This window comes from Pagrus pagrus (genome assembly GCF_965226575.1).
Source record: "Pagrus pagrus genome assembly, chromosome: 2".
Classification (NCBI taxonomy): domain Eukaryota; kingdom Metazoa; phylum Chordata; class Actinopteri; order Spariformes; family Sparidae; genus Pagrus; species Pagrus pagrus.
The window spans coordinates 6,644,642-6,659,166 of record NC_140186.1 but is presented as its reverse complement, the minus strand read 5'-3'; the positions used below and the strand labels follow the sequence as shown (position 1 = coordinate 6,659,166).

The window sequence follows — 14,525 nt, the reverse complement described above, 5'->3', positions numbered from 1 at the left end:
CAATGTGTGGTGTGTGTTGGACACAAACTGTCCACTAGGTTGTGTTGTGTTGTGGGTCAGCCTGATATCAATCAATCATTTATATCGCACATTTAATACAAATACAATGTAGCACAAAGAGCTTCACACAATAAAAGCAAGCACAACAAAACAGAAGTGAAACCAAAAGACACACACACACACTTTCTCTCACACATAACACATACATGCATTTCTGACAGAAGCTTACTGAGGCGCTATCTTTCGCTCAGCTATGTGCTGTGACGACAAACATCATCCAATTTACATGACATCCACAGGCTGTTTTCTCAAAATCATACATTACAACATGACGTATAATTGATGGGTGAGCTCTAGGGCCACATAGTGGACAAACTTGCCCTCTGCGTCTGCCCTCCGACGGCGCCACGGCCCGACGTACGTGGGGGGGCGAGGGCCCGTTCATCGCTGCTTGCAGCTTTAATTTCTGTTTGTAACCATTTTCTAAGCTCCCAGCAAATTAATACATTTGCTTTAACCAATAACACCTGTTGTTGCTTCCCTTCCCTCCCAAGTTTGTAACATAACTTGCAGTTACAGTTGATTTCTTGACTCTCTCGTGGGCTCCGTGCTCTGCCTTTGTACTCAGAGTTGAGTCTGTGCTATCCTCGTGTGTGTGCGAGCTGCTGAACGCGCCTGCGCCAATGTCGCCAAGACAAATTTGGATTGAGACGCTCCCACATATGTGTTTGGTTTGAGATCTCAATCGCATCCACAGCAAACAATGGGGAACCCGGAGAGGCTGGAGATGCTGAAGAGACTTTTTCAGAGTTTGCAGCACTCCTCTATTCATGTGTGATAAATTTGGAGCCACAGACGAAGCCTTTTCTGCGCTACTGCTGATGGAAAAACGGCAAATTCTATGAGTCTCACCTCCGAGAGTGAGACTTCCTCCTTCTTGTCTCCGCAGCTGAGAGTCACTGCAGCTCTTCCTTTCATCCGAGTCGAACCCCTCATCCTCCCACAACTTCTCTCCGAACAAAGAGCCAGACCAGAGAGAGGCAGCCAGCAAAGCTCCTCTCCCCTAAATTGCCATCAATTTATTCTTTGTTCTTACTTATCTGTTACACTTCCACAACTCTGAGAAACTTTTATCCCTTTCACAGCCACATCTCTGTTCCTTTCCCTTCCCCACCCTACAATTATAGAGCGATAAACCACACTTATTCATCCCTCTATTTGGCCTGAAAGCAAATCAGTTTCTATTCACTTGAGGACCAGTTGGAACAGAGTGTGTGCGTACGCGTGCGCGTGTGTGCGCCTTGAAAGGGAGTAGGACGTGTCAACAGCAGGTTTTTTGCTTGTGTGGTGCCACCTAATCTCACGCATGATTAGGAGAGCAATAACACGACTGTCTGAGCAGGTTACAAAAATGTGAGCTCCCCTCTCTCTCTCTCTCCCTCTGTGTGTGTGTGTGTGTGTGTGCTTTTACGTGTGAGACAGCCTAGAAAATGTTTATTGAACCACTAACTGTCACATTACAACCAGACGCTTTCTTTCTTGCCTCCACCTGTGCTCCTTCAGTCTTAAGTGTCCTTTTGTTTTTATACCTGCTGCAGAAGGAGAGCTCAGACTTCTCGTCCCCTTTGACCTCCATCCAACCTTCCCGACTGCTGTTTCTGCAGACGTATCCTCCCTCTACACCACTACCGATCCATTCAAACCCTTCTTTTGCGCTGTAAAAGGCTGATTGCGGGGACGTTAAATGCTCTGATCAGTAAACAAACAACACACAGACGCACTCTTGTTTGACGGTTGCTAATGGTTTCCCCCTCAGGCGGCCTTTTCCTGAAATTTCCGCACCACTTTTCCCTTGCACCCCTAAGGCCTCTCTCTCTCTCTCTCTCTCTCTCTCTCTCTCTCACTGTGACTGTACTTCAGTCTTTCATTCACTTCCTGACTCTGCCCACTCTGTGACTCGCCCATTGTGCTCCCTTTTGACTGAAAAAGCTATGATGTACTGGGATGAAAAAGAAAAAAAAAAAAAAAATTGGGGGGGAGAGCAGAGAGCTTTTATAGTGAGCTCAAGCATCCACACACAGGTGTGTGTGTTTGTGTGAGTGTGTGTGTGAAAGAGGAGAGGGGAGGGAGGGGCTGAGAGCAAGATGGCAGCTCAAATCGTGGAGTGTAGCGCCCCCATGTGGTGGCTGTCTAGTTTGAATCATGGTCAACGCAAGGATCATTTCAAACTTACAAGGACACTTTATGAAGTTTTGGGACATTTTGGATTTTAGTGTTTGCAAGCAGTGGTGGAAGAAGTATTCAGATCTTTTTTTATTTAAGTAAAAGTAATAATACCACACTGTGAGAAGTATAAATACTACACCACAAGTGAAAGTCCTGCATTTAAAACCATTCAAAAGTGTTCACAACCTCATCCTGGCCCTCTGATCATGTTGTTGTAGCGTATTCACTGGCTGTGTCTGTTGCTAAGTGTGAAAAAGTCAAAAATAAAAGTGGGTATTACACAGAAAATTGGTCAGCGTTTTACTATTTTATCTGTTTCATTTGGATTAATATCACTGCTGCATTAATGTGTATGTTGTATTTTACCGCTGGAGATGTTAAAGCTCCTATTTGTAAGAAAAGTATATTTTTCTCATTCTCAACTCATCGAGAAATGATGCTTTGGGATTGTAGGAGGGGTTGGTGGCCATCCCAAGGCGTTATTTTGTGAAGAGTAGGAAGTGAGACTCAATTTGTCTCACAAATACCTCTTTTAAAGGAGCTAATTTTATAATTTGGGCAGATTAGATGCTTTGGAGCACATAGATGCACATCTTATCAAATCCATTTATTTAGCATCCATGTAAACAGTTTAGATGGACTCTCATATTAGAATGATTTCAATAAGATTGGAGCTAATGTGAGCATGTTGATGCTAGGATTGAGCCCACAGAGCTGCTAGCAGTGCAGTGCAGCCTCTTCGTCTGGTCCTCTTTCATTCGGACATTAGTCTTCAAAAGGCACTCTAGCACTCGGAGGATCAGGCCCACAGCCTCAAAATGACCTTTCTGTGACTATTAATGGTGTCCTCAACACTTCACAACAAAAGTGTTCAGTTTTTTACTTAAAGCTCAATATCACAAATCACACATTAGCCTCAAGAGCTTCACAATCTGTGCAGCAGACCTATTTAACTGACGGCCTGTGGGCCGAATGCAGCCCTTTCACAACCTCACCCCGGCCCTTTGATCATTTTGTTAGGAGGCTAATCAGCTTATTCATTGGTTATGTCTGTTGCTAAGAACAAAAGAAATAGTTATTTCAATAAAACGTTTGAACACAGACTGTTTGAGCAGAAGGAATTCATGAGAATCAAACTGACGACCTACTTCTAAGATTAAAAGTTGAGTTTTCCTGAATACATAATGTTTATTTTTCAATTTTGAAATCTAAAAAAAGTTGAGAATAAAATAGTGTTTTGTTTCAACACATTTAAATCCAGAGTTTACAGGTCAGACACCTCCTGGCACTTCTAAAAAAGTATAATAATAAGCCTGTACATCATACGATGCCCTCTATTCTTAGACCATTTAATCAGATAAGATTCAGATTCAGATAAACTTTTAATGGGAAAAAAATGGAACAAACCTCACGAAGAGCAACAGAGGACGGATCCCTCTCCGAAGGTTGGACCTCTGCAGGAGGAGGACGAACACATGCGGCCCTGGCAGAACAGAGAGACAGGAGGGGTCATCACACATGCAATGGATGTCACATTATTGCAAGTGGAAATATGCATATTTTTCTTTGTTCTTTTGTTTTACATAGTGGTGAAAATGTGTGTTAGTGTATATTTATAGCTGCAGTACATAACATTAACAACTTCAAAGGTGTGTGACCCCTGGGGCTTATGTATGACCCATTTCTTTCTTCTTTTTCTTATAACATTTGTATTAAATTTGATAAAGGCAACAACACATGGACACATGACAGTATGATAACATGCAACAGCCTCACAAAAGATCATAAAGACAACGAAAAGACGACCTGTTTAAATGAATGTATCGAAGCAGAGTTGAAAAGTGAGTGCAGGAATTCACTCATTTTCACTGAAGGTACATATGAGCATTCAAAAATGTGATTTTTATCCTTTGTCAGGGATAAAATACCCCAAATATCTTTTTTTTTAAAGTTTCAACAATTTTCAGCTCAAAAAAAGAGCAAAAACATGGTTTGGGGGAAGTCGATTTTCTGAGAGTGGACATGTGGAGTGGATGTCTCATCTCTGACTCACTCACTGGAAGAGCTCACTGATGTGTGATGGTGGAAAGAGTGGGGAAACCTTTTAGGGATAATATTTCACCGAAATGATTCAGGTCTGGTCCAGATAATCTACATTTCCGTTCGCAGGTGTAACAGACCTTAAAACCACATTATGACTAATCATTTCTTCAAGCTGGACAGAGTGAACTGAATGTGGTCCCAGTTTTTCAGCAACACATCACAGATCTCCCTCATTCTGTCACAGAGTGTGTGTGTGTGTGTGTGTGTGTGTGTGTGTGTGTGTGTGTGTGTGTGAGTGAGTGTGGGAGAGGCGACTGCAACAGCAGTAAATCTGAAACGACACCTTAAAGGTCATTCAAAAATAAAGGCATCCCATAGATCAATTGTGATTCAAGTGCCCTCTGTTAAAGTTCAGCACACACACATGAACACGTGCTCCCTCCCACTCTCACTTCCACTCATCAACCACATTTAATTAATCTCTTTAATTTGCCTTATCGTTTAACACTTATGTAAGCATTTGTCACCATGTCGTGCTCTGCTGAAATCCACTTTTCCCACTTGCGTCTCTGCTCGACATCCTGATGTTTTTTTTTCTATTGTTTGTTTCTTTGTAACAGATTATTTTGATCTCAGCTGCTGATTTTTGTATTTATTTTCTCCTCTGTTTGTGTTCATCCTAAAGAAGATGATAATTATACTGTAGCATGATTGTAAATCACAGCTCGCTGACATACAGACAGCTATATTTGACTTACAGGAAGATAATGCAGATTTCTGTTGTGTGTTTAAAGCCTTAAATTTGAAGGCTAGACAAGACTTTTCATTACGTATTGTCAAAAATGATATAATTCGACAGTTTCACACCCCTGGAGAGAACATTAGACATAAAAAGCTGAAGCCTTTTCCGGCTTCCTGTCATTAAAGAAAAATAAAACCTGTCCGTACTTTTTGAAATGTCATTTTTGCATTTCAGTACCTCAGCCCTGCTTTCACATCGAGACATGTTTTTGTGAAAAAGACTTTTATATCCATCTTAGAGTACGAGCTGTAGATAATAATTGCAGGAACTGCTCTGTCTCTCGCTGGCAGCCTGACTTCAGAGGACTCAAACAGGAACTTAAACACATAAATGTAGCAGATTTGATCACGATCCACAGAAAGTAGCCACAAATCCTGCTCAAAAGCAAGGTGGATTACTGCGAATACTTTCAAGCTACGCTATATTGTGTCCGACTGTGATGGATTTGTGTCCGACATCCGTTTCTTGTATCCTTGCCTTCATCTTGCGTTTGATAGCTGCAGGCCATTCTGACCTTGAAGAATATAGAAGACATAAATCAACAAATGTGTGTTACTTTGTGCACAAAGCATGTAGATGAATGTGTTTGGTGTCTTAAATTAAACCTATTTTAAATCAAACCCTGACATAGATAGACAGATAGATAGATAGATAGATAGATAGATAGAGATTTATGAGATTTAAAATAAATAATGTTATTTTGCTTATTATTTAGTCCCAATTGCTGTTTGGAGATGGATGCCTATATCACACAATAAAAGAAAAAAACATATAACAAAATGACTATTTGAATATTTTTTTTAAATATATTATTATTATTCCTTTTATCTTCTTTGTACTGCAATCTTAGATCCCCATAGCTTGTTTGTGGTTGTAGTCTCAGTTGATAAACAAAAGATTATGTTTACCTGCTGTTTTACCGCCTGTTTAAATAAAGTTGATACAAAAAACCCCTTAAAGGAAGAACAAAAAAAAAAGGCAGTTGACGTATGCTAGCTCATAGCTAACGTTAGCTGTCAGCCGGGTTTCAGTCATTGTGCAGGGATGGAGGTGACACGCCGAAGTAAGTAGCCAGCCGGATTTTTCTCACTGGATTTTCCGCTCACTATATCCATCATGCTGATACACAACACAGCGGTGACCTGAGATGTTTTATTAAAATGCACAGGACTCCTCCATTCCGCAGCGTTTGTGCTGCTAGCTGGCTTTTTCTTTCTCGCTAGCTAGCTAGTTGGTTAGCTTAGTATGCGGCTGCAGGGTTTAGCTCTGTGTGTTCCTCTTCTGGTAAAGCACGCTGTCCTCACGTTAATGTACTTTTCCCTTTCCCCAGATTTTAAGGACAGTTTGAACGCGGTGTACAGTGCGATAGAGGAGGCTGACTTTCTTGCCATCGATGGAGAGTTTTCAGGTAACGGTGACAGAGTTTAGGTAGAAAATGAGAGTGAAATAGCGAAGGCTGTGTGTGTAAATTGTGGTGTGTTTTTTTTTTTTTTTTAATAGGGATAAGCGACGGTCCTAATGTCAGCGCACTAACCAACGGGCTGGACACACCAGAGGAGCGATACACGAAGCTTAAAAAGGTTTGAAGAGTCGGGCTGCACACCTCTGATACACCCTGGTTCCCCCTCCATTGTATGTTTGAACACGTCCAGTTGACCGTTTCTCTCACTGCTCTCTGCCCACCAGCACTCCATGGACTTTCTGTTGTTCCAGTTCGGAATATGCACATTCACATACGACCAGACAAAGTCAAAGTGAGTGATGTCTGCTTGATGAATGCATGACTTTTGGATTTGATATTGATCATTGGAAGCACCATCTCCCACCACTCTCATCTGCTCATATTGAAATGCCTTTCTGAATTACACCTGCGCATGTTCAGACCACGTTTGTTCATTTTCAGGTCCAGAGAAAAAGTCACTTAGCACTTAGACTAAATTAAATGTGTGTGTGCTGCATTATCTCCAGACTTAAGCAAGGCTGGTGACCCCAGAGCTCCATGTTTCCCAATACTATTGTGGCCCTGTCTGAAAATCTTGCCTTGACTCACTGTTTACTCAGATTTGGGCTCTTCTGATGCATAATCTTTAATTATGTGTTAAATAAAAGGATTACACAAGTCCAGGTAGTATTGTAAAAACAAACTGTGGGGTCGACAGAGGCCCAGCCACTCTTTTTTGCCTCGGAAGTGCTCCAGCAGGTGAACCCAGCCGCTTTAAGTCTTGACGTTGCACACATTACAACACATTTAATATTGTCCAAACAAGCAATAGTTTACATGGATAACCTCCAATGCCACTGTTAAATTTGATGTTGATCGGTTGAAGTAATCCATCTGTTTAACGTGCACGCAGCAACTGGAATTATTCCACTAATCCTCATTGTTCTGTTTGTCTGCCTCCCCTTCTCTGCAGGTATATTATAAAACCTTTTAATTTTTATATTTTCCCGAAACCGTTCAACAGGACTTCCCCTGACATAAAGTTCATTTGTCAAGTAAGTCAGTGTTACTCCACGGGGTCGTTGGTCATTGACTTTTAATAGTGACAATATTTGAGATTGTTAAACGGCAATTGTGACGCCTGTTTGTTGGCTTTTTTGTTTGGAAGTGAAAATGGATCATTGTCTTTGTCATTTCAGAGTTCCAGTATTGACTTCCTGGCCAGTCAAGGGTTTGATTTCAACAAGGTGTTCTGTAATGGTGAGTAAACCACAGAATGACAGTGAAGTACCCTTTGTCTCATGGTGTGTAGTGCTTGGTGTAGAGCCATCATTAACCTTCAAGTCACAACACAGAAGTAATATTCTGATTTCTCTGGTTTTATTAAAGGAATCCCATACTTAAATCAAGAAGAAGAAGCCCAGCTGAGGGAGCAGACAGAGGAAAGGAGAAATCAACATGCTAATGGTGTAGGCACCCCGTCCTACATCTCTCCATCCTCCTCCAAAGGCCCCGCACACGTACCCGAGGAACACAAAGACTTCATCAACAGGGTTGTGTAAGTGTTACACCACATATGGAGTACTTATGTTTGACCGATACGAGGCATATCTGAACATGCATTAAAGTAGCCAAACGATACTGGCACATTGCTGCCTCAGCAAAAGAGGCGTGATATTTAACACAACAGCATCGGGAAGCACTTTCTGTTTTCCAGCTTTTCTTCTAATGACAGACCATCCTTTACCATCCCTGTTAGATGGCAGTTAATCTCAGCTTCTGCTTGAAGTGTAAGGAGCTTCAAGAATCTTGTCTCCCCAATTTGCAGACATTTTCAGTTGCTGTTCTTTGCCTTTGAGATAGCCGCTAACTGCTGCTAGCTCCCTTTTTTTTTGTAATCGCTCAGTGGTTTGTCACACACACACACACACACACACACACACACACACACAGCATGTTATCAAAACATCACACCCCTACCCCATCCGCTGCCAGCTTGAAGGATGAACAACAATGCCTCTCCATTCTCTCTATGTACCTTTTTTTTTTTGCAGAATGGCGCAACATGTTTCGCCTTGAATGTGCAGTGTAAAAGGGGCTTTAGTGTCAGAGTCCTGTGTAAATGTCATGTTATCCTGAAGCCAACTAAGGGCAAGACCACAACTTTTGCATGATTTATGTGTCTGCTCCTTTTTACTCCATCTTCCTCACAGAGAGAAGGTTGAGGGACTCTTCACTAACTCAGAGAAGACTTTGGACTTGGAGCCATGTACTGGGTAATCAAGCCCATCACTCAAAATACAACACTTACACAAAATTTGTATCGAGCATGTACAGCGTGCGTTTCCATATCTCTACTTACATATATAATTCTGTCCCAGGTTTCAGAGAAAGCTGATATACCAGACGCTGAACTGGAAGTGAGTATCATTCATCTGTTCTGTTGTTTTGGTGTTGGTTTGTGGAGGTTTAAGATTTGTCTTGCTTTGACAGGTTTCCCAAGGGGCTTCACGTGGAAACCATCGAAACAGAAAAGGTAAGAATATGTTTTATTTCGACCTATGTTGCCCTTTGTTATGTGGAATAATATAAAATATTGATGCAAGTTCTGTATGTATGCAGAAGGAGCGATACATCCAGGTCAGCAAAGTGGATGAAGAGGAGAGGAAGAGGAGGGAACAGCAGAAACTGGAGAAAGAGCAGGTAAGTTTGAGATCAAGATAGTTTGAATTTAAAATGTCAGTCAGATTCTTGTCCTGATTGTGAGCTGTACTTTGATTCCAATATTTTTACCCCACACTTCTCCGTCACCAACAGGAGGAGCTAAATGATGCAGTTGGCTTCTCCAGGGTCGTCCACGCCATCTCTAAATCTGTGAGTGGACCTCGGTGTCATTATTAAATGTTTATTTTAAACTCTTAAATCAGCAGTTGAAATCCATCACTTGTGTTGTTGTGTTAAAATGGTATTTTCTGTTGCTTATTCAGGATGTTTTAAAATATTTTGGCTTTGCAAAGTCTGACTTGTATCTTCAAACCATTTCATCCGACACGCAGGGTAAACTTGTGGTTGGCCACAACATGCTGCTGGATGTGATGCACACCATTCACCAGTTCTACTGCCCTCTGCCAGAGGTACAAACTTAAAATTGCTATTTTAAATACAGAGCTTGGCTGCCTTAAATGGCAGTTATAGTGAAGTGATTTATGCCAATGCTCTTCTCTCCAGGATCTTCAAGACTTTAAAGAGGTCACAATGTGTGTTTTCCCAAGGTAATGTTTCCCTCTTGTCTTCACATCGGTTGTTTTGGATTGTTTTTCTTTGCTTTGTTTTACTCAGCGCATTATTTTTTATCTATCCACCTGCAGACTTCTGGACACAAAGTTAATGGCTTCCACTCAGCCTTTTAAGGTAAGTGGTCCCCTTCAGTGCTAGAATACCAGGGGTGTTAGAGAAAAATCAATATCCAACTAAACTGATTGGACGTTATTATGTTTAACTCACATAGTCTACACAACTGTTGGATAACACGGAAAGCCTGGGTGGTGATGATTTTGTTTTACTTGTTTCAGGAAATGATCACTAACACCTCACTGGCAGAGTTGGAGAAACAGCTGAAGGAGAGCCCCTTCAAGTCACCACAAGTTGGTGAGTAAATATATTAACATTCCCCTGAAACGCTCTCAAGTCACAAAATCCCGCTGACACTTTTCTTCTGTCCCTGCCAGAAACGGCAGAGGGGTTCCCCAGTTATGACACAGCCCAGGAACAGCTCCACGAAGCTGGCTACGACGCGTACATCACTGGCCTCTGTTTCGTCTCAATGGCCAACTACCTGGGTAATGCACACAACCACAGTGATCCTCTTGGCAAATAAGAAAAATGTCTTCAAACATGTTGTTAACTTGCGCGACACTTTGCTCTTTACAGGCTCTTTCTTAACTCCACCCAAAGGGTACATCTCTGCTCGCTCCAAGCTAATTGAGCCTTTCTTCAACAAGTAAGATATTCACTTTAAGTTACTGTATTCACTGCTCTCTTTCAAGAAGTGCCAAAATCTTAAAAAAATATTTTGTAATACTTTTGTCTATTTAAGGCTTTTCCTGATGAGGATAATCGATATTCCCTACCTCAACATCACAGGACCAGATTGTGAGTACGATAATGCAGCACAGCAGCGATATGTCAGGGTTGTTGCAGCGACCACATGCTTTGAAAAGTGTCCACACTTAAAGGCCCCCTGTGGAGTTTTGAGCATTAGCAGCAGGTTTCAGTTTTGTTCATATTGTGCACACATGATACATATTACTGCTGCCAGGTTCACACGATTCCTCAGAGCAACACAGTTATGGCAGTTATGTTCAAAGAAATGTTGCAAAGCACTATTGCAAGCTGGAAAATATGGATTTAAACTGTACACTTAAAAAAAATAAATGTTCTGAGGTAGGAAGTTAATTCACGAGGGATACAAAGTGACCTCGCACTCAGTTTATTTATAAGACAAATCCACAGGCATCTATTTAAAGCTGTAGTTGATGAGTTTGGACCAATAGGGGGCAGAAAAACACCAAAACAAACTAGCAGCAATAAATAAGTTTTTACTTTAATTTCTCACACAGCCATTTGTCAACTTCAGCTTTGGATTTTCTTTTTATTCATAGTAGTTTTAATTTAAAGCTTTATTAAGGGACATTTCATATCAACTGTCGCCACTTCTTCACCTCACCTGTTGCTCTTTTTCCTGTCGATCTCTTCTGTTCCTACAGTGCAACCTAAAAGAGACCACGTCCTGTATGTCACCTTCCCAAAAGAATGGAAGACGAGTGACCTCTACCAGCTGTTTAGTGCCTTTGGTAAGCCGTGATTTTTCAAGGCTGTCAATGAAAACGGTCACACTGCACACTTAACTCCACGCTCCAAAAGGTTAATGCAAACAACATTCTGATACCACTTGGATCTTCATCAGAATGTTTGAAAAATGGATACCACATACCATCATGCACACCAATAGGCTGACAAGCTCGGTGATGGCAAATGTGGTCAGCCACCAGAACTGTCCTGGGCAATCAACAATCCAGAACATCCAAAACAACTTCGAATTAAAAAAAAAAAAAGTACACATAGAAAGCCACAAAGAGGAAAACGGTAAAGGCAAAATTCTGCTCAGACCTGGTAATACTCACTTTGTACTTCTACTGTCCACTCAGGAAACATCCAGGTTTCATGGATAGACGACACGTCAGCATTTGTGTCCCTAAGCCAGACAGACCAGGTACAGATAGGTGAGTTTGACAGCTGACTCGACACACCAGACTGGACTCTTTATCTGCACAATTTTGTTTTTAATGTGATCCATTTCGACATGTTCAGCTATGAACACCAGCCGCTACGCAGAGAGCTACAGGATCCAGACGTATGCAGAGTACATCCAGGCTAAGCAGGACAAGGAGAAGTCTGGCCAGACGCCCAAAACTTGGGGAGAGGACGGCTGGGTGAAGTCTCACTACTCCTCCACGACTTCTGCTGGTTTTGGTTATCCCAGGTACACCTCTGCTGCTATACACTGCATATTTCAACATTACGTTCACACAGTTTCTGTTTATGCTGATGTATGTATGGTCTGTTTTTTTGTTCTAGGGGTTTGAGGAAACGCAGCATCAGTCCTGTTCAGGGAGAGCAGGGGGCCAGCGACGCTCTAATTACAGATGGCTGGAGTCACTACTCGTACCCGGATAGCGCAGGCAGCAAGAAGATGAAAACTGATGGTGTGTGAACGTAGTACTTTCCTTTCCTCTTGGGCAGTACAGAGCTTGTGATGCTAACTGTATTACTCCTAACAAAGTAATTTGTTGCACTGTTTTGTCATTGTGTTTCCTAGACATAAGTGGACAGGCAAATACAGACGCCGTCGAGAGCAAGACCTCAGAGGGATGGTTAAAGACGGCGTAAGTAAACGGGATCATTTATTCTGTCACAGTTGTCCTGGTTGCTGTGATTTAAGTATCTTAATGGTTGCTGTCCTCTGCAGAGATTCATCAGAATCAGCAGGGTTGAGTCCGATCCCCGATGACGACGAGGAGGAGGAGGAGGGGAGTCCTGAGGGCATTGATCCAGCCAATAATAGTGAGGGCACAGTCACCTGGCAACAAGCCACAACGAGGAAAGGTCAAAAGAACAAGAAAAAGAAAACTGAAGGTGAGTTTGTCAGTGTGAGGGCTTCCAACCCTTTGAATCTGCCACACAGTTCAAACGGTTAATCAAAGGGTAGAAGTCTAAGAAGAAGCTCTCCGTCATACTCATCACATTTATTTATTTTCTTCAGTATCAAAAGTAATTCATTATTATCTGTACATCTTTGTTTAAACATTACGTTTTAAACAGGAACTGCTTGTAGCTAATGCTGCGTGACTGGCCATTATGTAAAAAATAATCAACAGAACAAAGGCAAGGCATACTGTTTGGATACTTGTTTCTGCAGCTGCAACATGAAAGGATGAAAAATTTATGTTTGAACAGCTTGCACACAAGAAAAAAACAGTCATGTCATGTAAACGCATAAAATTAATTAAATAAATGCCAAGGAGCTCAATGGATAAAAGTCTACAAATAGAAAATGTTAATAGTTTGATCAAATCAATAACAAACATCTACAGAGCATTTAAAAGACGTGTAGTAGATGTGGCTTAACTTGTAAACAAATAGAAACTGAGAAAAAGAAAGACAAGTGGTTAAAAGTATTTTCCTTCATCAGCTCCAGACAAATGTGTGTCTGAGGATTGAGCCATCTTGCGTCCTTCTCGTCTCTGAGAGTTGCACATTTATGAACTGAAGTAGAACATTAACGTTGAACCCTGTTAAATCTTCTAATGGGCAAGGTTTCAGTACGATACCGTGCACATCAAGGCACTGGACGTGTGGATCTTGTTCTCATCTTTGTGTCTGTCTCTCTCTCGTACAGGTGCTGAATCTAAAACATCACTGTTTGAGGTCCCAGAAGTTTGGTAGCGAGAGGTGAGGAGTGGAGAGGCCGCTGCCCCACACCGAGCTCCTGCTCTGGGTCTCTTCGTAAGCACTTGGGCCGCCCTCCTCTAAGGTCGTACATCACTGGGAATGGTGCACGCCCTAAATTCATTCGTTCACTCAACAGCTGTGGATACCGTGTCCAGAGCTACCAGCCAGCCTAGCTACTTGACTGGACTATTGAAAGAGAGAACACAAGCCATAACGACAGCTGCCATATTTTGATCTTGTACCAGAGGAGCAGGCAACTCCTCTGTGTAAACACGCACACACACCACTAGAATCTAAAAAGCTTAACTCCACAAATGTTCATTTATTCTGTGTTCAGACTGGAATCTGCCACCACAGCCACGCCATCACTTTGAAATCATCCATTTTAATGATCGTCGCCTCCGTCAGTCTTATATTTTGTGAGTGTGGGTTGTGTGCGAGTTTGTGCATGTGAGGGAGATGTACATTTTATCCAGTCTTTGTATCCCTGTGAAACTGTTTCATAAATCTTGAGAGACAAAATACCTTTACTTTTCTTTACCTTTTTTTGTGTTTAATGTTTTGTAACCGTGTCAACCTGCAACAATGTTAAAGTATGTTCAAAAGGTGTAAACGTTAAGATGACGTAAACATTTTTGTATAAGAAAGTTTTATTTCCTTGAAAAGGGGAAAAAAATTAAAGAATGTTTCTTAGTATCTGTTTGTTGTGTCTCATTTGTTCCTGAACTCACCCAGGTTAAATTGAGGTTATTCTTCACACTTTCAGTTGTTGCACTGGGCTTATTTAATATTTAAACACTGTTGCTTTCACATGCCTTTATTTACAGGTCCTTTTGTTTTATTCTGTGCTCAGGGCTCACTTGCAAATGAGACCTCAAATATGACGTGGAGATCTTCATCATTTATGATGGTAAATTAAAAGTCTTTGGCAAAAGGAACAATTTGAAGGAGTCACTATTGGCTCTGGGAAATGGTGATGCTATTCATTTTAGACTAAACGGT

General features: G+C 41.5%; 1 protein-coding gene across 1 annotated transcript; it reads left to right on the top strand.

Moving 5' to 3' along the window:
• Positions 1–6,029: 6,029 nt before the first annotated feature.
• parn (poly(A)-specific ribonuclease (deadenylation nuclease)) lies at positions 6,030–14,219 on the top strand. Its single transcript, XM_084382852.1, has 26 exons — positions 6,030–6,134; positions 6,402–6,479; positions 6,572–6,651; positions 6,758–6,825; positions 7,486–7,567; positions 7,712–7,772; positions 7,902–8,070; positions 8,726–8,788; positions 8,894–8,932; positions 9,006–9,048; positions 9,135–9,215; positions 9,330–9,386; positions 9,569–9,646; positions 9,741–9,784; positions 9,881–9,923; positions 10,085–10,160; positions 10,241–10,351; positions 10,443–10,512; positions 10,609–10,664; positions 11,279–11,365; positions 11,720–11,794; positions 11,883–12,054; positions 12,150–12,277; positions 12,391–12,457; positions 12,541–12,707; positions 13,471–14,219. The coding sequence occupies exons 1-26, from the start codon at positions 6,116–6,118 to the stop codon at positions 13,515–13,517; spliced, it is 2,061 nt and encodes a 686-aa protein (XP_084238978.1). The 5' UTR covers positions 6,030–6,115; the 3' UTR covers positions 13,518–14,219.
• Positions 14,220–14,525: the final 306 nt, after the last annotated feature.

What these genes read in the sequence shown, in the direction of transcription:
- parn (XM_084382852.1), top strand. An exon ending in TACGACCAGACAAAGTCAAA is followed by an intron (nt 6,826 to 7,485) that starts GTGAGTGATGTC and finishes CCTTCTCTGCAG; the next exon opens with GTATATTATAAAACCTTTTA. An exon ending in CTTCCACTCAGCCTTTTAAG is followed by an intron (nt 9,924 to 10,084) that starts GTAAGTGGTCCC and finishes TACTTGTTTCAG; the next exon opens with GAAATGATCACTAACACCTC.